This window comes from Somniosus microcephalus, chromosome 30 (assembly GCF_052327205.1).
Source record: "Somniosus microcephalus isolate GS21.2 chromosome 30, FLI_Smic_1.0, whole genome shotgun sequence".
NCBI classification, from domain to species: Eukaryota; Metazoa; Chordata; class Chondrichthyes; order Squaliformes; family Somniosidae; genus Somniosus; species Somniosus microcephalus.
Window position 1 is genome coordinate 16,819,116 of NC_141016.1, and position 23,522 is coordinate 16,842,637.

At 48.4% G+C, this 23,522-nt stretch overlaps 1 protein-coding gene across 1 annotated transcript in view; it reads right to left on the bottom strand.

Moving 5' to 3' along the window:
- LOC147097966 (uncharacterized) overlaps positions 1-23,522 on the bottom strand; it is a 44,975-nt gene that overhangs the window by 15,180 nt on the left and 6,273 nt on the right. Inside the window, exons 4-15 of the mRNA XM_085970795.1 lie at positions 19,997-20,099; positions 16,299-16,372; positions 14,619-14,780; positions 12,396-12,468; positions 9,973-10,061; positions 9,839-9,881; positions 9,087-9,159; positions 8,547-8,577; positions 5,810-5,840; positions 4,482-4,530; positions 3,888-3,922; positions 2,854-2,900 (exon numbers count right to left, since the gene is read on the bottom strand). Coding sequence (XP_085826921.1) covers positions 2,854-2,900; positions 3,888-3,922; positions 4,482-4,530; positions 5,810-5,840; positions 8,547-8,577; positions 9,087-9,159; positions 9,839-9,881; positions 9,973-10,061; positions 12,396-12,468; positions 14,619-14,780; positions 16,299-16,372; positions 19,997-20,099 — 810 coding nt within the window. The remainder of the gene's footprint in view (positions 1-2,853; positions 2,901-3,887; positions 3,923-4,481; positions 4,531-5,809; positions 5,841-8,546; positions 8,578-9,086; positions 9,160-9,838; positions 9,882-9,972; positions 10,062-12,395; positions 12,469-14,618; positions 14,781-16,298; positions 16,373-19,996; positions 20,100-23,522) is intronic.

The window sequence follows — 23,522 nt, forward strand, 5'->3', positions numbered from 1 at the left end:
TTATCTGATTACGCTCCTGTCAAGTGACTTGGGACATTTTATAAGTCACTATATATTTTTTTATTTGTTCATGGGATATCGGCATCGCTGGCAAGGCCAGCATTTATTGCCCATCCCTAGTTGCCCTTGAGAATATAAGTGCAAGTTGTTGCTGTTGTTCGTCCCATATCCCTTCAACCACCTACGTAACCTATTTTTAAATGTTGACTTGATCTCTGCTGCAATCACTAACCCTGGTAGTGCATTCCACAGCCTCAGATATTTAAAATCCTGTAAATATACAGCAGACCAGTCAACATCTGAAAACAGCAAAGACATGATGAAGGGTACACATCCAAAACATCATGGCCTAGAAATTCGGTGGGCTGCGCCACCAGTTAGCGCCCAAAGAGGGCACTTAGTAGGTTTAGCGCCACTGGCCACTTCTCCTGCGAAATTTAGCGGGGCGCTTATGGCGGCGTTAGCCGGTAGCGCTGCGCCGCCACCAATGACATCATCGGTGTGCGCAGCGCCCCGCTACCACCCCAATCGCCAAATTTGGTAGCGCCCACCGCTGTAACGCCGGTCGCAATTTGCGACCGGTTCAGGAGGGCCTACCTGCGGCGGTAGAGGCGCGGAGGTGCAGGGCGGCCATTTTTTTGCTGGCAGCCTGCCAGCACCTCTCCACACCGCCATCCCCGGCCTCCTGAGCCCCCCCCCCCGCGTTGTGCCAGCTGTCTCCCAAGAGCCCGGCACTTCTCTTCGGTGCCGGGCTCTTTTGCCGGCACTCGCGATTGCCGATCGCGCTGCAGCAGGCCCCTCCCCTTTAAGAAGGGGAGGAAGGCCTGCAGTACCGCAGCGCGCCGTGCCGCAGCATGTGGCGCTGCGGCACGTAGCGCTGCGATTTTCAGTTGCAGCGCCCCAAGAGGGATGCGGGGCGTCTCGAGTAGCGCTGCGCTTCCGTCTGGGGTGCTGAAACTGAATTTCCGGCGGGCGTTCGCGACTCCTTCCGGGGCGGTACTTCTGGCGCCCTGGCGAGACTGGTGCCCCAAACGCCACCGAATTTCTAGGCCCATAACTTGTCTTTTCTCCTTACAGATGCTGATTAACCTGCTGCGTATTTGCAGTATTTTTGGTTTTAGTTTGATTTCTGGTCTGGTCTCACACATTGAGACTGGCCACTGGGGTGAGATACTGAATAGCACCTTCTGATCTGTATCTTAGTAGAGAAAATATGGGGGGGTAGCTAAACAAATAACAGCCCTCTTGATTGAAATGCTTCTTATAGTTTGGGTTTGGATTATCCTGTGCTCACTTATATTTTTAAAAAGCAAACTGGGGGTTACAAAAGACCTTCAAAATCTGGGCCTAGAAATTCGGTAGGCTTAGCGCCGCTTTTGAGGCGCTAGAGGGCCTAGCGCCGGAGTTATGGCCAGTTTGGAAATTGAGTGGGTCCCTAAATCGGCGTTAGGCCGTTAGCGCTGCGCCGGCACCGATGCCATGGTAACCCGCCCGAACTCCGAAATTGACTTGAGGCCGCCTCGCCCGTGGCAGCCGCAAGCAACGTTCTGGCAGAGGTGCCTTACTGGACTTTGCGCCGGCGCATTAAAGGACCCGCGGCGGCCGGCCGCTTTCCCGCTGGCCGCCTGGCCGCAGCTCCCTCCCCGGACTTCTCCCCCCCCCCCCCCCCCCCCCGGGACAGATGCAAGCCCGGCACTTGTCCGAGGTGCCGGGCTCATTTTTACAATGATTTTCGCGGGCCGCGGCCGGGTGCAGGCAGCTCCTCCTTAAGGGAAGGAGGAGGCCTGCACTTCCCGAACCTGCCGCACCGCAGCGGGCGCCGCAGCGCCGGAATAGCGCCGCAATTCAGCGCGTAGCGCCAGTTTTCAGGCGCAAACAGCTTTCAGCAGCGCCGGCAGCCGTTTGGGCGCAGAACTAGTGAATTTTTGGCTCGCCCAGCGCGACTTAGCTCCGGCACTAACTTCCGGCGCTAAAGCCGTCGCTGCGCCAAAACCCAATTTCTAGGCCCTGATGTCTAGAAACTGCTATGCTATAGTGGAACTGCACAGAAATTGTAGTTTTGTCTCCAGTGTATAGCTCTGGAAACATCATAAATTGATATCCAATTTTTTTTTCATTATGAACTGTTCAAAAAATTAGATCATTTGATACTAAGATAGTCACCAAGAAATCCAATAGGGAATTCAGAAGAAACTTCTTTACCCAAAGAGTGGTGAGAATGTGGAACTTGCTACCACAGGGAGTGGTTGAAGCGAATAGTATAGATGCAGTTAAGGGGAGGCTGGACAAACATATGAGGGAGAAGGGAATAGAGGGTTACGCTGATAGAGTTAGATGAGGAAAGACGGGAGGAGGCTCGAGTGGAGCATAAACGCCGGCATGGACTGGTTGGGCCGAATGGCCTGTTTCTGTGCCGTATATCCGATGTAATCCATTGTAGAATCCTCTGTGTAACAAAAAAAAAGATGTAGAACCAGATCTTACCTGGAGCATAGAGTATACCAACCACAAGGGAATATTTTTGGATGTCACTAATAACCAATCTCCACACACCATCTGAAAATAAATCTGCTTCAGTGAAACAACCCAAACAGAGAATTGCATTCCTGGATAGCACTGGAGATATCTTACAACATGAGCGGCCCAAAATTTGTACATTCTTCATGGTTGGTTGCTCAACATTGCCTTCAAGAGGGCCTTACGACTGGACCTCACAGAGAAACATATCCTGGATTTGGCAGTGGAATGGATTCGCCAACAGCTTACACTGGTGGGATGTACTGAGCAATGAGAAAAGAGATTAGGAGCAACATAACTGAACAGCACTTTAACGGTGCAATGATAGACACCCACCTCTCCAACAATACTCGGTGAAGATATCGGACCACTGCTTGGATTACCTGATAGTGAAGATAAAACAGATTGAAGGAGAGCATCATACTCAATTACTTAATCCCCTGAAATTTTCTGCTCTAAAATGTTCTCTATTTTTGCTCCTGATGTCACATGTTCTTCATTCTACCCCACCTGCTTAGTGGAATTAGGACTCGGCGGAAGAGTTATTTTTGTTAAATGAATAAAGACAAATAAGAAATCGGTTAAAAAGGACGTCTGGATTGAGCTTACTCACAAAGCTGTCATCAGCCCTGCAGCTCTGGGTTGTATTACCCACCCGTGGTCAAGCTTCAGTAGCTCAGAGTTTTCCAATCCCAACTTTCTCTTCAGAAAGGCCAATTACTGAATCCGAGTTTGTTTTTATCAGTGGTGTTGGGTTTTCAGTTTTTTCCCCCAATTTTGTTCTATAGGCATCAGCAGCCCTCGGATACCTCACCCAAGGGGTCCTTCTTCATGACTAGACAGTAAGTATCAACTGGATATTTAATCATGGTGAGCACATCATAGTTGATCCCTATTCCAACATTCACATATATGCATATTCCAACAAGTGCCACTGGATAGCAATCAGGAGCAGGAACCCTGGCTGTATTCTTCCAGACCAGGGACACTAAGGACAATCGTAGCATCCAGCTGCTGCCCTAGCTACGATCAGCTAATTCAGCACAGAACAGGGATGGAACCTGGGACCTTCTGGTCTGTTTGACATAGTGCTGCACTAGGCAGTGGCTTTACATACTAGATGGGTGCTAGCAGTTTTACAGTTAACATCAGGTGTACGTATTACCATCACTCCACTTATCTGTAAGGTAGAAGTAGCGTTCAACTTCTGGACTGAACTGAAGTTAGCCAAGTGAGAAAAATCTAGCCTAGATCATTCTCTGTTCCCTCCCCCTCCTCATATATATAGATATATATTTATATTAATATATCTATATATATATTAATATCTATCTATCTTTAGGACATTTATGTAATCTAATCTCACTTACCCGGGGGACCTTCCTGCGTTCTTGGGTAGGAACCACTACAAATAAAAACAGATAGGGGTTAACTGAAAAAGATAAACAGCAACAAGATCACAGTATTCTGCTGACATCCCAGAAATTAGAGAGGATTCTCCATTTAGCCAGTAACAGCAGCAATCCCTGCTCATACATGGCACGGGTGTGATGAAAAGACTGGGTTTCCATCAACAGGTCCCCAGTGATACACCTCAGACTCATCCCCACAGAGACAGACTGCTCCATCCCATCCAAACTCTTAAAGCTGTTATGAAAGAGCCATTGCGTTCTGAGTTTTAAAAGTAGCTGCTGAATCACTTCTACTGCTGAGCATTTACAGCAATACAGAGCATGCCTATCAGACATGGCGAGAACAGCATGTCACTCAACCCTGGGTAACGGTTCTTCATGGCATAGATCAATTGCTGATTAACAGTGGTCTAGTATTTGGGCCATACACCTCTTCTAGCCCTGATGCTGCCCAGGATGTTTCAATACCAGATTTTTTTTCCCCAACCAGTGAAATAAATAGAGAAGGTTTTTCCAGAATCGGAGTATTTGACCCAAGATATGTTCACTTACCTCTGGATGAATGGAGTTGGCACAAGAACACCGAATTTAGATTGACCGACTGAATTTCTTTTGCCAGCTGAATATGGAATCGACATTTCTGTTGTACAGAAAATGCAATTAGATCTTTTACAGACAGAAGAGTTTTGTGTTTTTATCCTGAATAAAAGTAGACTGTCTTTTCTGCTATTGCGAGTACTATAGTCAAAACCCACCAAACTCATGTGGCCCACAACACTCATTCCAATTACAATAGAGGCCAGGAATAGGTTTATGTAATGGAGAGCTTTGTAATACCAAGGACCCACCGTATGTATTTTATATCCTGCTGTGTTTTCCATACTTCTGAGTCCACATGGATTGAATTCACATTCAAGTGTTTCCACAGATGCTGATATTGCCAGAGTAGAAGACTTGTAAAGCATTGAGGATTGTGCTTTTGGACGCACACCTCACTTTGTGGCATTCCTGGACACCAGGGAGGGATGGGTTGGTTTTAGTAAGTTTGTTATTGGTTTGCAGATTGTACTACGCTGAGATTGATTAATGGACACTCTTCAAAACTTGAATGAATTTGAGTTATGATTTTCACGGGAGTTAGTTGTTTTGAAATAAACTTGGTCTGTCCTGTTCATCTTTAACTGGCATTAAAACTGTTGAAGTTCTTTGATGACCAAATTTAAAACATAATATAAAAATCACAAATGCTAACAGTCGGTCTGTTGCAGTGTCTACAAACTGCAATCTTCAATAGTGGAAGGGATGCCATTATTTTGAGATTGAAGACTAAGGGCTGGATTTTCTCAATGGGGAGCTTTTGGAGGCGGGACTCCCATTTGTCGGGTTTTAGTCCCGCCTCCATCGACTTGTGGCCAACCCATGCTATTTTCCCTTGATTGACCTTGTTAAGCCCGCCCAGCGGGCTTAGCAGGCCAATTGAGGGAAAGCCAGTTACAGGTGACGTCAGCGAGTGATGTTTCGAAAATCTGTCAAGACCTTTTGACAGGTGAAATGTCAGCATTTGACGGCTCTGTGAAGCAGTCAAACGCTGACAATCTGTCCTCCAAGTTGAGTCCTTCCACTCAGACTCAGTTAGAGAGCTCTCCTGAGCAGAAAGCAGAGGCTGCAGCTTTTGACAGTTCAGCGGCCATTCTGCTTTCTGTGCCGGTGAACTGAGGGACTCCCAAGATCTGAAGGGAGGAAGCCTGCAGGAAGAAGTAAAGGTATCCCCGCCCCCAGATTCTGCCATTTTCCCGGCAGCCCCGCCTCCTTACCCGCCTCCCCAGGGCTGGCAAAATTCCTCCGTAAAACTCTGAAAGAATTGAAATGCAAGCACCTACCTTCTGATGATAGCGGAGGTTTGGGAGGATGCTGAAAAAGAAATTGCACAGATACTAAATTCAAACAGTAGAACTTTTTTCCCCACATGAAGTCTTTATGCATTCAGTCACCAGAAACCAAAACCTATCCACTAGATTTGCAGATGGATGTCTTATTATTCACATCAGATCTGCACAGCCCTGCAAACAACAGCAAAGACAATACAATAGCAAAATACTGCGGATGCTGGAAATCTGAAATAACAACAGAAAATGCTGGAAATACTCAGCAGGCCAGGCAGCATCTGTGGAGAGAGAAACAGAGTTAACGGGCCAGATTTTCAGTGTGCCGTGAGGCGGGCTTTCAGACGTGCGGAGGGGCAAAAATCCCGAATTCGGGGGTCCCGACACCATCCCGCCCGAAACCCGCCTCCACGTAAGTTTCAGGGGAGGCGGCTACCCGCCCCGCACTGGGACCCGCCGACCCGAGGCGGGAAGGGATTAGTGCCAATTAACTGCCTGTTAACAGGTAGTTAACAGGCAGTTTTTAGCCTAATCCCTATTTTGAGGGGTGTCGTGTGGGATTCCCGATGGCTTCAAACCACGCCAGGTTAGAGCAGGCGGGCCATCGGGTTGAAGGACTTGGAGGGGTCGCGATGTTGGTGTTCAGGTGAGTGATGGGTGCATGAGTGCAAAGGTAAGTGTGTTTGGTGTGTCTAAAGTGTGTAAAGAAGTTTAAATTACCTGTACTTACCTTAACAGCCTTTCTTCCTCTAGGCGTCGGGAGTCCATCACTCAGCCGGAACTGAAAGCTGAATGGCTGCGATGTCAAAAGTGACAGCCTTCAGCTTTCAGTGCCGGTGACAGTTCTAACTGAGTCTGCGTAGAAGGACTCAGGTTAGAAGTCAGACTGTCAGTGTTTGACAGCTTCAAACAGCTGTGAAACACTGATATTTCATCTGTCAAAAACGCTGGGTGGGCTCAACAAGGTCAATCAAGGGAAAATCGCGTCGATTGGCCGGACGTCGATGGAGGCGGGACTAAAACCCGAAAGTTGTAGCCCCGCCTCCTTCCCGACAGCTTAATGAAAATCCAGCCCAATGTTTCAGGTCTGGGACCCTTCATCAGAACTGGAAAAAGCTGGAAATGTAACAGATATTAAGCAGGTGCAGAGAGAGGGGAGGAAGGAATTGAAAGAACATACTGTGAAAATGTTTCAAATGGGAATGGCAAAATCATACTGCATGAAAAATGGGGACAGGGATTATTATCTGAAATTGTTGAACTCGATATTGAGTCCGGAAGGCTGTAAAGTGCCTAATCGAAAGATGAGGTGCTGTTCCTCGAGCTTACGTTGAGCTTCATTGGAACAATGTAATAGGCCGAGGACAGAGAGATCAGAGTGGGAGTGAAGCGGAGAATTAAAGTGACAGGCGACCGGAAGCTCAGGGTCACCTTTACGGACTGAACAGAGGTGTTCCGCAAAGCGGTCGCCCAATCTGCGCTTGGTCTCCCCAATGTAGAGGAGACCGCATCGTGAGCAGCAAATACAGTATATTAAATTGCAAGAAGTACAAGTAAATCGCTGTTTCACCTGGAAGGGGTGTTTGGGGCCCTGGACAGTGGGAAGGGAGGAGGTAAAAGGGCATGTGTTGCATCTCCTGCGCTTGCACAGGAAGGTGCCAGGTGAAGGAGAAGGGCTGTTGGGGGTGATTGAGGAGTGGACCAGGGTGTCGCGGAGGGAGCGGTCCCTTCGGAATGCTGAAAGGGGAGGTGAGGGGAAGATGTGTTTGGTGGTGGGATCATGTTGGAGGTGGCGGAAATGGCGGAGGATGATCCGTTGAATGTGGAGGCTGGTGGGGTGAAAGGTGAGGACAAGGGGAACCCTATCGTGGTTCTGGGAGGGAGGGGAAGGGGTGAGAGCAGAAGTGCGGGAAATAGAACGGACATGGTCAAGGGCCGTGTCAACCACAGTAGAGGGGAATCCTCGGTTGAGGAAAAAGGAATACATGTCGGAAGCTCTGGTATGGAAGACAATAGTGGTGCCTACAGACAGCTGGTCAGGACAGTCGCAGTCCCAGTCCTGTGATGATCTATTGTGGTATTGAGCCAGAAAGTCCCAGGCTCGGTCTCTGATTTATGCTGAGTCAGGCAAGGCAGCAATTTAAATTGCTCAATGTCATTTGGTTAGGGCAGGAACCATCAGCCATAGTTGCTGCTCCAAATTAATATCAAGTTATCGCTGACGGAAATTGTGCGTGTGTGGAATTTGGGTCAAATACACATGTAACTAAATGCAGACTGTGAAGTAAAAAGTATAGGCTGGAATTCTAAAATCAAAACAGCTGCATCTGACAGGGAGAGATAGGACAACGTGTTTTGGGTAAGACCCTCAATGATTTTACCCAAAACATGAGGCTTCCTTTTTTCTTTCGGATGCTGCGATGTGCTTTGCATTTCCAGCACCTCCCCATTTTATTCCTGTAACCTGGGATCTGTGCTGGCAAATGGCATGTGCACCTCGTTCAATCGTCAAAGTGCTGCTCTTTCCCACACTCTGCCTGAATCCTGGCAGCAGCTCGATGGGTCCTCAATTTTAGTCACACCAAACTCTCAACGTAGCTCTTAACTGGTCACGTAGGTGCAGCTTTACATTTTAGGACACGGGTTGTTACCCCGTTCTGCTGCAACCACATTCAACCTTAGTTGTAATCTTTATTCAATTGTTAATCATGCACAATTCAGTAACAATACTCACTGGTTTCCCTATAGGAACAGGAGGCCTTGCCCTGCAACAAAATACATCTTTTATTTATGATCCAATACTCTAGGAGAAACACAAACATTGAAAATCAGGTAGGGATATTCAAACCCAACATGTGCACCAGAGTCTTGAGCACAAAATCTAGGATGACGCTCCAGTACAGTACTGAGGAGTGCTGCACTGTCAGAGGTGCCATCTTTTGGATGAGACATTAAACCGAGGCCCCGTCTGCCCTCTCTGGTGTACGTAAAAGATCCCAAAACCCTATTTCGAAGAAGAGCATGGGAGTCCTGGCCAATATTTATTCCTCAACCAACATCACTAAAACAAATAATCTTGTCATTTATTTCATTGCTGTTTGCGGGAGCTTGATGGGCACAAATTGGCTGCCGTGTTTCCTGCATTACAATAGTGACCACACTTCAAAAGTGCTTAATTGGCTGCAAAGAGCTTAGGGATGTCCTGAGGGCGTGAAAAGGGCTAAATAAATGCAAGTCCTTCTTTCATTCTTTGATTAAAACAGGTTTCACTTACGCTGGCGTTGGCAAATTTACCCCTCGTGGAGGAATTGGCATTTGTGGTCTGGGGTCTGGTAAACTTTTACTTCCTGTGAAAAAGGCAGGATAGGTGAAATGTGTAATACATGAACAACATGACATGACAGAGTCCTTCTCTCAACACGGCTAGGAAGAACTGTTATCCTATCCAATAAGCAGCTAAAGAGCATAGAACTTATCTAGTAAATTTTCCCCCCAATTTTTCTCCCCTCCTTTCTTGAAGGGACTGATTCTTTTCTGGGGTACAGTTCTACTGGCACCAGCTAACCTACAGCAATGTGCCCAAGTGATCATTCTCAGTAAGCGTTGGCAGATATTAACTAGGGATCCCAGGTGGGCTCCTAACATTGACCTTCAATTGTAGCCACTGTAGACTTCACGTGACTATGGGGGTGGGAGCATCACAGCCAAGTCTGATCCTGTTCCCACCCTAAATTCACAGATTCTCACTTTCCAGTAGGAGTCGCTGGATAGCACGTATACAGGCCTCCCCCACCACCCACCCCTAACCTTAGAAGGCCCCTATCACATTTATCCCAGCTGAAAACTTCCTTATCTCTGGGAAACCAGCTGGTTTATTTTTTTTAAAGTCAATGATTATCTTTATAAACTATGTTATTTTTATTATGGGGTAGACAGCTTGAAGAAGTGCTCTGTATGGACTTTCCTACCCCTTAAACACAGATGTTTAAGAAAGTACAGTGATCAGGTGGAATGAAGTATACTCACTATCTATGAGGTCCAACTCCAAGTAATCACCATCAGCGACATCCTGTGCAGAATGCAGAGCACACTGTAACAGACAAGACTAGATACATTGAGCCGCCACCAGATTAAACTCCAGAAAATAAAAGTAAGTGTACCTCCACTGGAATGGGTAACTGAGATTGTCTGTGGCCTAGTGGAGGGGGGAGTGGTGGGGCATCTTGAAAGACTTTGTTCGTCAAAGTACCTGAGGGAACAGAAAATGTCAGAAGTAATGGTTCTAATTTTCTACAGTATCATTCCAAAACTAAAATAAGTCCAACTTAAAAGGGCTTCCCCGATGCCTCAGTGAGTATTTCAGTGAGTAGCTGCGCCACACAGACCGGTGTGGTTCAGCTTCAGTCCTCAGTCTCTGCTGATTTAGCTCATTTCAGCTGGGACAGCAGTGGGACACAATTGGTCTCAGCACCCTTGGATTAAGGAAGGGAACAATTAAAAGAAAAAGACTTGCATTTATATAGCGCCTTTTACGACCACCAGACCTCCCAAAGTGCTTTACAGCCAATGAAGTCCATTTTTTTTAAAGTGTAGTCACTGTTGTAATGTAAGAAATGCGGCAGCCAATTTGCACACAGCAAGCTCCCACAAACAGCAATGTGATGATGACCAGGTAATCTGTTTTAGTGATATTGATTGAGGGATAAATATTGGCCAGGACACCAGGGAGAACTCCCCTGCTCTTCTTCAAAATAGTGCCATGGGATCTCATCCGAAAGACGGCACATATGAAAGTGCAGCACTCCCTCAGTGCTGCACTGGAGTGTCAGCCTAGATTTTTGTGCACAAGCCTTTGGAGTGGGACTTGAACCCACAACCTTCTGGCTCAGAGGCAAGGGTGCTACCCACTGAGCCACGACTGACACGATTAACCAAGGTTCCTGCTCCTGATCAGTGGAGGCAGCCTCTGCTGTAAATGAGCAGATGTTGACGAGGACAGAATCAGGCTCAGCTGTGATGCCACCCACAACTAAGACACATTGAGGGAAAGATTGGCACTATTTCTTATTTGGGAATAATCCTAGGTAAGGGGTGAACGTCAACCCCCCTGACAGTATCAATTTGAGACTTGGGCTATTTTAACACCCAGGCCTTACTAACATCCCTCCGGTCAACTTCGTACCCAGTGTCCTAGGCTCAACCATCTTCAGCTGCTTCATCAATGACCTTCCCTCCAACATAAGGTCAGAAATGGGGATGTTCGCTGATGACTGCACAGTGTTCAGCACCATTCACAACTCCTCAGATAATGAAGCAGTCCATGCCCGCATGCAACAAGACCTGGACGACATTCAGGCTTGGGCTGATAAGTGGCAGGTAACATTCGCGTCACAGAAGTGCCAGGCAATGACCATCTCCAACAAGCGAGAGTCTAATCATTGCCCCTTGACATTCAATGGCATTACCATCACCAAATCCCCCACCATCAACATCCTGGGGGGTCACCATTGACCAGAAACTTAATTGGACCAGCCACATAAAATCTGTGGCAACAAGAGCAGGTCGGAGGCTGGGTATTCTGCGGCGAATGTCTCACTTCCTGACTCCCCAAAGCCTTTCTACCATCTACAAGGCACAAGTAAGGAGTGTGATGATATACTCTTCACTTGCCTGGATGAGTGCAGCTCCAACAACACTCAAGAAGCTCAACACCATCCAGGACAAAGCCCACTTGATTGGCACCTCATCTACCACCTTAAACATTCACTCCCTCCACCACCGGCGTACCGTGGCTGCAGTGTGTACCATCTACAAGATGCACTGCAGCAACTCGCCAAGGCTTCTTCGGCAGCACCGCCCAAACCCACGACCTCTTCCACCTAGAAGGACAAGGGCAGCAGGCGCATGGGAACACCACCACCTCCAAGTTCCCCTCCAAGTCACACACCATCCTGACTTAGAAGTATATCGCCGATCCTTCATCATTGGGTCAAAATCCTGGAACTCCCTACCTAACAGCACTGTGGGTGTACCCTCACCACACAGACTGCAGCGGTTCAAGAGGGCGGCGCACCACCACCTTCTCAAGGGCAACTGGGGATGGGCAATAAATGCTGGCCTTGCCAGCGAAGCCCACATCCCATAAATGAATAAAAAAAGAGATCAGGCAGCCCTGGAGGCTGCTGAAAGGTAAGTCGTGCAGTGGGTTTTGGCAGGGCCCTGCAAGTGTGAAAGGGGAAGCCTGAGGCCACCCCTGACAAGGGCCCAGTTAAAATGGTAGTGGGCAGGAACAGGCCGATAGGTTTATAGAGATGATTTTAATTGTACGACTCCCCTCATCCCCGGTGGGCGGGATGGGTCTCCTAAGAGTCTGTGAATCTTTCTCAGGACCTCAAACCTATGGAACCCCTCTCCCACTCAGTCTCTTTCCTCCCATGATGAGCTATTAAAATCCAAGCTTGGCTTTAACTAATCACTACTTCTTGATTTATCTCATCTTTCTTTCCTATTCTTTCAACCTTGGTGGTGGCCTGGATCTATGAACTTTTGATCCTCGCCCTGCTTCCTCAATATATATAGTTACCTTTGGCACTGTAGGAACCATTGAATAGATCATACATTCTGGCAGGCTCACTGTCTAATTTAATGTTCTGGACCTGCAACAAGAAAATGTAAAAACTTGAAGTTCTAGATTGTTTATAAGATAACGTACCAGTAACTGAGACGTTATATATAGTTTACAACAACAATTTGCATTCATATAACATAACAAATAAAGAATTTAGGATGAATTTCTTTATGCAGAGAATGTGGAACTTGGGAGTGGTTGAAGCTGATGGTATTGACACATTTAAGGGGAGGCTTGATGCATACACGAGGGAGAAGGGAATAGAGAGGTATCAGGGTAGGGTAGGATGAGGTAATTAGTGTGGGAGGAGGCTCGTATGGCGTATAAACTCCGGCACGGACCAGTTGGGCTGAATGGCCTGTTTCTATGCTGTAGATTCTAAGTCATTCTATGTAGGTAACATTGCAAATGTACCAAGAACTAAAATAATTTAAACTTAAAAGGTGCGATTGAAATGATAGATGAGCTGGGAGTGTGGAGAGATGCATAGGAATCCAGAGTCAGAAGAGTGGCGGTCACAAGTTGGGACACAAGGCTGAAGGAGGCTGCTGAAGTGGGGTGGGAGATACTATGAAGCCATCTATAAAGGAGGAGGATGATTTTGAATTCAACGGATTTGGGGACGGAGAGCCAGTGGAAGTCGCCCAGGAACAGAGTGATGGACGAGTGGCACTTAGTGGGAATTATGATGTGGGCAGTGGAGTTTTGGATGAGATGTTGCTTATGTGTAGTGGGGTCCAGGAGGTCGTTGCAGACACCAAGTCTGGAACAAAGGTGCAGATGAGGGTTTTAAGTTGAGGGGTGGGTAAGTTAAGGATGGTGGTAGGTGCTTTTGCAGAGATGGAAATAAGTGGTCTTGGTGATGAATAGGATATGGGGTTTGAAGCTCAACTCAGGCTCAAACAGAACACCGAGGTTGTAGATTGTTGGATCCAATCTGATGAAGCAGCGCTGGAGGGGAAAGAGGGTCAGACGCTACAATGAGCGTTTTTTTGTTGGGAGCCAAGCAGGATGCGTTACAGCCCTGTCGCTAATAAACAGAAACATCTAGCCTGGTTGCGCCAGAATGATCAAACTGTGGTCTCTGCCACAAACTGCATTCCCTGCCCATCGACTCCATCCCTCTCCCTGGCCATTGTCTGAGGTTCTACCAGATTGTTGGCCCCTGAGCTGAGCACCCGACCCCATATCCTCTCCTTCATCAACACCACCTACTGCCACCTCTGTAATATTGCCCTTCTCCACCTCTGCCTCAGCTCATCTGCTGCTGAAACCCTCATCCATGCCTTTTTTTACCTCCAGACTTGACTAGTCCAATGCTCTCTTGGCCGGCCTCCCACCTTGCACCCACTGTAAGCTCATCCAAAACTCTGCTGCCCATATTCTAACTCGCACTAAGTCCCATTCACCCATCACCCCTGTGCTCGCTGATTTACATTGGCTCCCAGACTGGCCACGTCTCAATGTAAAAATTTTCATCTTTGTTTCAAATCCAACCATGGCCTCACCCCTCTCTATCCCTGGAGGAGGTTGCAGAAGTGGGGTGGGAGAGACTATGAAACAACCTATAAAGAAGGAGGATGATTTTGAATTCAACACATTGGGGGATGGAGAGCCAGTGGAAGTTGCCCAGGACCAGGGTGACGGGCGAGTGGCACTTAGTGGGAGTTATGATGTGGGCAGCGGAGTTTTGGATGAGATGTAGTTTATGTGTGGTGGGGTTCAGGAGGCTGTTGGAGATGTCAAGTCTGGAACAGACAAAGGCGCTCCTCTTGTGGATCCCTGATGTTCATCATTCTACCACTGGCGGCCATGCCTTCAGCTGCCTAGACCCCAAGCTCTAGAAGTCCTTCCCTAAAGTCCTTCTAAGTCCTTCCCTAAACCTTTCTGCCGCTCTACCTCCTTAAAACCTACCCCTTTGACCAACCTGTCCTAATATCTCCTTATGTGCATCGGTGTCAAATTTTGTTTGGTAACGCTCCTGTGAAGGAGCCTGGGACGTTTTACCACTTTAAAGGCGCCATATAAATGCAAGTTGTTGCTGTTGTGCTGAGGTAGCTGATCTCAGACGGCGCAGCAGTTTTGGATGCTGTGACTGTCTTCAACCCAGTTTGGCAAGGGACTAGAATAAAAACCATCAGCCAATGCTGCTGCCGATTGGTAGCCAGTGACTCCTACTGGAAAGTGCATGCATGTAGAATTGGGCTCAGCTGTGATGCCCTTCACGTTGCGAATATCTTGCAGGTAGTCGCTGCGTAGGCTGACGTGAAGGAGGTCACTTAGCTGGGATACCAGAGAGCTACTGACAAACCTGGGACTGTATCCAGCAAGAGCATTCGCCTTCAGGACAGAAAGGGAAAACTATCTGATAAAGTTGGCAAAAGTACGTGCAGCAGGCAACTGAACTTTCTGTAGAAGTTGTTTACATTCCTGCCCATAGACCCATTATAGATAGTGGAAGCTGCACTGTGTCACTCTATACAATCAGCACAACAAAAAGATTACACTTTTTAAAACAGACCAGAGACCATTCTTCACTTGTGAGCCTAGACAGTGGTAGCATGCTATTGAACCATGGGGAGGGTGGGGGTGGGGGATATCACAGCCAAGCAGGCATGCAAAACTTTCCAATAGGAGTCACTTGATACTAATCAGGACCAGGATCCCTGGCTGATTTACATTTCTCTAACTGAGAGGTACTGAGGCTAATCTTTACACGCCTACAGCTGCCATGGCTAACTCAGCACAGATTAGGAATTGGCTAAAAGCTTAGAGATGTGGACTTGGCATTTATCATATATGACTATAGCAGGCAACATTTACAAATGAGACACGGTGACCCCAAAACTGTTCTGGTGGACTCCTGCCTAGGAAACTAGGTCAAGATGGGTGAGGACGAGACTCCACCCTCCAAGGCCATCAATGTAAGGGGGTGGGGACGGGGACTCCATACGTTGGAGATATGCCTGATCAGACCAAGCCTACTGGCCAAACAACTGGCAGTTGTGGGACATACCAGGGGTGTGAATCCAGGCCAGAATTGTGGCCTGGGCCTCTGAAGAACTGTCCAAGCAATTTCTTTTGAGGTATTACAGTGGCCCCCTTTCTATGGAAGACGTGGGGGAAGGGGCATCACCCCATCCATGGCCCAAAGAAAGACTTGCATTTCTATAGCGCCTTTCACGACCTCAGGACGTCCCAAAGTGCTTCACAGCCACTTTTGACGCGTGTTCACTTTCGCAGTGTTCAAAACACAGCAGTCACCTGCTCTTCTTCGAAATAGTGCCGTGGGATCTTTTACGTCCACCTGAGAGGGTGGACGGGGCCTCGGTTTAACGTCTCATCCGAAAGACGGCACCTCCGACAGTGCAGCACTCCCTCAGCGCCACACTGGCGTGTCAGCCTGGATTTTGTGCTCTAGTCTCTGGCGTGGGACTTGAACCCACGACCTTCTGACCCAGAGGCCGAGAGTGCTACCCACTGAGCCACGGTTGATACAGCTAAGGAGTTTTCTGCTGGATCTTCTGGCCACCTTGACAGAAGGGGGTTGGCCTAGATGTATTTATGGCCTGTGAAAGGCATGTAGATCATGGGACCTCTCCCAAACTTTGGTGGGGTCAGGGGCAGGCACTTACGCTGAGCTGCGCTGCCCTGTAGATTCTTGGGGCCAGTGTTTTCAAATGAAGCAGAAAGTGCTTTACATTTTGTAAATCTGGTCTTGGTAAGTGAAGCGCACGCATACCAAAAACAGCACACGCCCTGATCGAGCATTTCACTGTGACACCCTGGTCAACAAATACCAACAGGAATCCACAGGCTCCAGAAATGCAAAGTCATGTTTTGATTGTTCCAAAGTACCTTTGGGAGATCCATTGGTGGTTTAGGTCCAGTCTTGGGTAAGGATACTGGTGTCTTGACTAAGACTGGTCTTTCTAAACGAGAAGAATTTTACAATGATTAGAGGTGGTAGATCATCCTTTCGTTCGTCTTTCAGATAATTGATGTGATTTTCAAGAACATGAGCATGGGCCAAAATGTTGTCAAAACATAACCTCTTTATTAAAATAGTTTTTTAAAGTTTGATTGCAGGGCGAGTAGCTGATTCTCCCTCGTACTAATTCCCCTGTGGCGAATGCTAATGTGTGCATCAATCAACATGTGGCTCTCGAGTCACTGTAAACGATGGCAGCCTGGAATGAAAGGGGCAAATGTGCAGCACTTCACACTAGCAGCAGTGCTGATGAAAAGCGCTCCCTACGTCACATTACCCATTGCCTGTGTGGTTAAAATAATCGGGTAGGGCTGGCCACCTTTGTAACTCATTCAAGAAAAGCAGCTTGAGTTACTGCATAAAGTAAAAATACAAAGATAAGCATTTATAAAATCAAATGGTTTTCTGAACAATGATGATGAAAGTTCACGGACCCTGAAATTCCTGGCGTTGGAGAGGGTGCAAGTCCCCTTCCCAACCAGGGGAACCCGGAATATGGGCTGGAACCTGGCTCCGACGGGGATTCCGTTTAGACCAGACCTTTAAATTCCAGTTGGGAGGAGAGAATATGGGCCATGGGTAGATTTTCTGCTTTCCCCCCCACCTCAAGGGGGTGTGTTAGGTGGAGTTCCCAGGGTTCTTCATGGACTTCCTCTCTTTATGCCTTAGGAAGGCCTTAGTGGAACTCATGCCATATGAGACTTGCCACGTGTCTCTTTGTGGCCTTCTGAAGGCCCCAAACCTTTACTAAAGTTAGGTAATTGGTCCCTAACATGTAGGGCTGGATTTTGTCAGCCCCATGGAGGCGGAACTGCCGGTAAAGTTGCAGAAAGTGGGGGCAGCTGGCAAACCTGCCCCCATCCTGCCTCCGTGCCCTTTTGCCAGGAGGCGGGAAGCCAGGTTCCGTCTCCTCGAGACGGGAAAGGGATTAAATCCTATTAACTGCCTGTTAACAGGTAGTTAACAGACAGAAAATAGGATTAGTCCCATTTTACCTTTCCAAGTGCAGGCTTCCCGACCTCGGAGAACCCCGCCGGGGTGGAGGAGTTGAGTAGGAGGTCTGCGGGGGTTGGAGGGGTCTGAAAGTGAGATGTAGAGGTGAGTGATGGGTGCAAGTGTGGAGTGGTAAGTATGTAAGGTGAGTGTTAAGTGTTAAAAAATGTTCACTTACCTTTGTTTCTGCCTACAGCCTTCAGCCGCTGTGGATCCGGAGTCCCGACATCTTCATTGTAGATTTCACAGACTGGCTGTTGGATCCTCTGAACCAACAGCCAGGTGATTTCTGCAAAGTTGAAAGGTTTGATGAGTCCTGAACACAAGGACTCATCAAACTACACAGAATGTCAGTGTTTGACAGCTTCACAGAGCTATCAAACGCTGACATTTCTTCTTTCAAGAAATCTTGACAGACAGCACGTCAGACGTTGACGTGCTCTGTCAGTGACTTCCCTCTACTTGGCCTGCTGAGCCCGCTGGGCGGGCTTAACAAGGTCAATTAAGGGAAAATCCCACTGGTTGGCCAGAAGCTGATGGAGGCGGGCTTGAAAGCTGGCAAGCAGCAGTCCCACCTCCAAAAGCTTCCCATTGACAAAATCCAGCCCGTAGTGCCCATTTGCGCCTCAGGAAGACCCTAGGTGGAGCGGCAAGGGTGGATTGGGTCAGGCTGGGGTGGGCGTCACCAATGTGCCCTTGCAGGTACTGCTGACCTGCCCACTATGTAAAGTGACCCCACATTTGGCATTTGGGACGGGGTCTCTTCTTGGGCAAGGACGGGCGGAGGTTCTGCCCTGCTCCACATATGCAGGTAGACGGGGCCCGAGGAATTTCTAGGTCAGTAAGCCTTGGTCGGATATTTTTTTTCCGAATTTCTCCCCTTCTCTCCTTAAGGTTCTGACTCAGTCTGGAATCAGTTGCTCTCTAGTGCCTCACCCTCGTGCCCATTCTACCTATATAAGCCTAGGGTCAAAACCCTGGAACCCCCTACCTAACAGGATTGCGGGAGTACCTTCACCACATGGACTGCAGCGGTTCATGAAGAAGGCCCACCACCACCTTCTCAAGGGCAACAAGAGGTGAGCAATAAATGCTGCCCTTGCCTGCGATGCCCACATCCCAAGAATGAATTTTTAAAAAAAGACAGCGACTGTTATCAGGTTATTCGACCAATCACAGCGAAACACGATTCTATCTTCACCCAATAGCCGCTAGAACCTCTGTTGATTTGCCCCACCCTCTCCCAGCTGCCCTGGCTGAGATCAGCTTTACTCAGTACAGACCGGAGTTAGAGCCAGGACCTGATCAGTTAATCACTCCCCTTTGTCAACGGAGCCATCAGGGGATTGTTTGGATCGCTACAAATAATAAGATATCTGTGGGAAACGGCTGCAGTTTGGTTAATCTTTACCTGGGGTGAGATTTGAATTTCAATCATTAACCAACATGATTTGTGCTGTAATCTAGCCGACATTAACTGTTTACAGGTATCTGCAGTCCAGTTCTCTGGGTGCTGATCACTGAAAAATCAATAACACTAAAGACACTCTCTATAATTCCTATAAATGATCACCCTAAATTGGGTGGCTTAAAAAAAATTAGCTCTAAATGATTACAAAGTAGAGAAAAGGGTGCTGGTTTAAAGATGTCTGTTGTCCATTAAAAATCATTCCACAGCCTGGCCTTTAATCCACAGCAGCAGGTGACGGTGTTAGAGATATTTTAACCCCCAAAAACAGATGTGTTTGGGTCGGGTGGGACATTAAACCCGAATCCAAACCGCCTCGAACCCGCCCACTTCCAGTTTTAACAGAGGCGGGACGGGGGGAGGCCGACGACCAACCCACTCCCAGGAGGTGGGTCACTTATTTAAATATTTTAATGAGGCTGTGTGCCTCAGATTTTATCTCTCTTCCAGCTTTAATCCTGGCCAGCCGGGTTTCTCAGGCTTCGGGAAACCTGGCAGCAAACCCGGGCCTCGGGAAACCCGGCAGCTAAAGGGAGGCGAGGATTGCTGCGTGGAAAAGGGAAGTGCTTTTCCAGCATTGCTTGTGGGCCAGGAGGAGCAGGATTGCTTCCTGCCGGCCCCCCAAGCTAACCTGCTTCCCTCCTTTCCGATTGGACCCCACCACGCGATCGGATCCGCCCCCATGATCAAACCCCTCCCGCGATCACCGACCACCCCCCCTCCCCGATCCTCCATCTCTGCCCCCGATCTCGCTCCGACCCCCCGGGATCCCCTCCTGACCTTCAAAACCACACTGTACCCACCCACCTCTCACGATCCCATCTCGGAAACCTACCTGCTCCTGGGCTGCGGCCTCGTCTGCAGCGTTCCCCGCCCGACAGGTAGCCAAGCCTCTCAATCAGGCTGGCTTCCGGGTGGGAAACCTGTTAAAAAAACACATGCACTCTGTGGAGTTAAACTCCACAGTGTTACTTCCGGCTTTCCCGACCAGAACTCCTCCCCCCCCACTTGGAAATTCTGCCCCAATAAATATTGGTGCCATTGAGGGACTGGCTCACTGATGCTCAAACTGTACCACAGTGAAATGCAATTCTTCAGCTTTACCCATGTACTCGCTGTCACTGACAGGTTCGATTGTGGTAACAGTTCTCAGGGGTCGTTCAATTGGGGGTGGTTCGTAGGTATCTCCATCGTCAGATCCACCCTCCTGTAATAAAATACAACATAGTCCTCAGTAACTTTCCATCTAATCACAGCAGCAGTTCTTGCACAACTATCCCGCAGAAAGGGCAAAAGGACTCTCGATTTAACGTCTCATCCGAAAGACAACAGCTCCATCAGCGCAGCGCTCCCTCAGCACTGCACTGAAGTGTCAGCCTAGATTATGTGCTCAAGTCTCTGGAGTGAGGCTTGAACCCACAACCTTCTGACTCAGAGGCGAGTGATCATGTTACCACTGAGCCACAGCTGAAGTTCTTGGAGAAGGTGACTAAACCATCACAGATCCACATTAGGCAGCAAAACATGCAACAGCATCCAACAGTGTATATGACTGACCCCCCCACCACCCCTAAAAAAAAAAGCAGTGGTAAAGTAACAGAAGGGGTCTCCTGGTCGCAATCACCAGAAACCTTCAGTGGGATATGAAAGATCGACCAGCACCCACCCTCCACGCACTGAAACAAAAACTCCAACAATGGCCAATCCCACCTTTTCACCCCCAACCCTCCCAGCGGAGACAGAAATCTGCTCCTCCTCGGAGCAACCTGCACCCACCCCCACTGGGACATTGTTAACTCCCTGTTACCTCCGCCAAGGGAAGATTTGTAGCTCGCACCCTCCCCTACTGAAGTGACCTCGCCATGCCCCTTTTCCACACCTCCTCCTCTCCCCTCCACCTCTCTCGATCCCAACATCCCACCTTTCTTCACCTCCTCTCTCTTCCTCTGCTCTTTTCTCTGTCCTCTCTCCCTTCTCCTTCCCATCTCCTCACCCATACCCCACCCTCCTTCTCTCTCCACCGCCCTCCACCACCCTCCTCTCCTTCCCTCATTTTCTTCTCTCTCCTCGCTCACCCCTTCTTCTCCCCTTCCCCTCTCCCTCTCCCCTTCCTCTCTTCCTCTTTGTCCTCCCCACCCTCCCCTCCTCTTCCCTCTCTACACCATGCTCTCCCCCCCTCCCCTTATATCTTTCCTGCCTTCCTCTCCCCTTTATCTGACACTCTGCTCTCCTCCTCTCAACTCCTCTCCCCTCCTCTACAGCATTTCCACAGTCCCCCACACCCATCCTCACCCTCTCCCCTCCTCTACCCCTCTCCACTCCTCCTCCTCTGCATCCACAGTCCCCTGACCCCTCCTCACCCTCTCCCTCTCCTATCTGCTTCCTCTCCCCTCATCTTGGTTCAGTTATCTCCCTGTCCTCTAAATCCTGCTTGACCTGAAAAGTGTCCTTAGTAACATAGAACATAGAAACATAGAAAAATAGGAGCAGGAGTAGGTCATTCGGCCCTTCGAGCCTGCTCCTCCATTCAATATGATCATGGCTGATCTCTATCTCAATACCATATTCCTGCTCTCTCCCCATATCCCTTGATGCCTTTTGTGTCTAGGAATCTATCTATCTCCTTCTTAAATATATTCAATGACTTGGCCTCCACAGCCTTCTGTGGTAGAGAATTCCACAGGTTCACCACCCTCTGAGTGAAGAAATTTCTCCTCATCTCAGTCCTAAATGTCCTACCCCGTATCCTGAGACTGTGACCCCTCGTTCTAGACCCCCCCAGCCAGGGGAAACATCCTCCCTGCATCCAGTCTGCCTAGCCCTGTCAGAATTTTATACGTTTCAATGAGATCCCCTCTCATTCTTCTAAACTCTGGTGAATACTTGGTCTTGACTCTCCCCGAGTAGCACCATGGGAGATCGACTGGTAAATATGTAAAATGGAAAGCATCACTTCCCAGCAATTATAAACAAATAGCAGAAAAGGCCCACTTCTCTGTATTTATTGTAATTTAGTCAGAAAATCCAAAGCCAATTATACCTTATTTGTTTTGTGCAACTTTTCCCTTCTCATTCCCACTGTACCCTTTCCAGTTCAGGCGGGGCAAATTGGGAGATCGTTGTGAACAACCAATGATCATGCAATCTGCAATGTGCTACAAACCATTCTGGCCAACAACTGTTCCCAAAGTTGAGGTCAAGAAGGTAAAGATCAGCAAATCCCAGACCACTTTAGTGACCTTTAGGGGCAGGCTGGGTGTTTGGTCTACCTGCAGCCAGAATAAAATGGCAGCCACGTCAGCGGGTGATGCCAGTGAACGCTCCTGATTCTTTGGGCTGGATTTTGCCAATGGGGAGCTTTTGGAGGCGGGACTCCCACTTGTCGGGTTATAGTCCCGCCTCCATCGACTTCTGGCCAACCCACGCTATTTTCCCTTGATTGACCTTGTTAAGCCCGCCCAGCGGGCTTAGCAAGCCAATTAAGGGAAAGCCAGTTACAGAGAACGTCAGCTTTGACAGATGAATTATCATCATTTGACAGCTCTGTGAAGCTGTCAAACACTGACATTCTCTTTAGTTTGATGAGTTCTTGAATCCAAGACTCATCAAACCTCTTTCTTTAGCAGAAATTAGATGGTTGTTGCATTGGAGAATGCAGCAGTCATCTGTCATCTCTGCCGCGGAGGTGCGAGACTCTCCGCATACCCAACGATTGAAGCCTGCAGGAAGAAACAAAGGTAAGTAAACTTTTTCTAACACTTTCCAGTTACCTCACATACTCACCTCTCAACACTTGCACCCATCACTTACCTTCACAGTGCACTTTTGCACCCCTCCGACCCCCGCAGACCCACTGCTCGCCTTGGTGACCCTGGCGGGGTGCGCAGCCTTCGGGAAGCCCGCACTTGTGTGGGTAAAATGGGGATAATCCTCTTATCTACCTGTTAACAGGTAGTTAACAGGCAGATAAGTGGCTGTAATCCCCTGCCCGCCTCCAAGGAGACGGGAGCCGGCGCGGGTCGGCTACCCGCCTCCTGGCAAGATGGCACGGAGGCGGGTTGGGGGCAAGGCCCCCAGATTCTGCCATTTTCCCGGCAGTCCCGCCTCCATACCCGCCTCCCCAGGGCTGGCAAGATCGCGCCCTTTGCCTCTGCTAACAGTGAAAACAAAACCACTTCACGAGCTGGTGTTCCCAGTCTCTAGTGGCATGGACACAACCTCAACCACATTAAGGCTCGTGTCTGAGCCAGTGCTGTAATATAAATGGGTTGTGCTCTCGTTTCACTTTAAAAGTGATGCCATTGCATCCACTGCAATGTCATGTCTGCTGCCGCAACTGGGAATTTGCTTATTGTCTTGTTCAATCAGCTCCACGTCCACACGCCCTTTGTTCACTGTACTGCAAAAATAACCAAATCCCGCCCCAGCTAATTTACATCTTGTGTACTGCCTTGTTTCTACAGCATAAGAGTGTTTAAACTGATATTCAAATTTAGTTAAAGTAAAGAAAATTTGTAACAAATAGGGAAATGTTTAGCAGTGACTAGGACACTGTCTTTAACACCTGACATCTGATGTTTATTTCCATGATGGCTAGGGCCAGTGTTCCTTTTATCAGTAAAAAGCCATT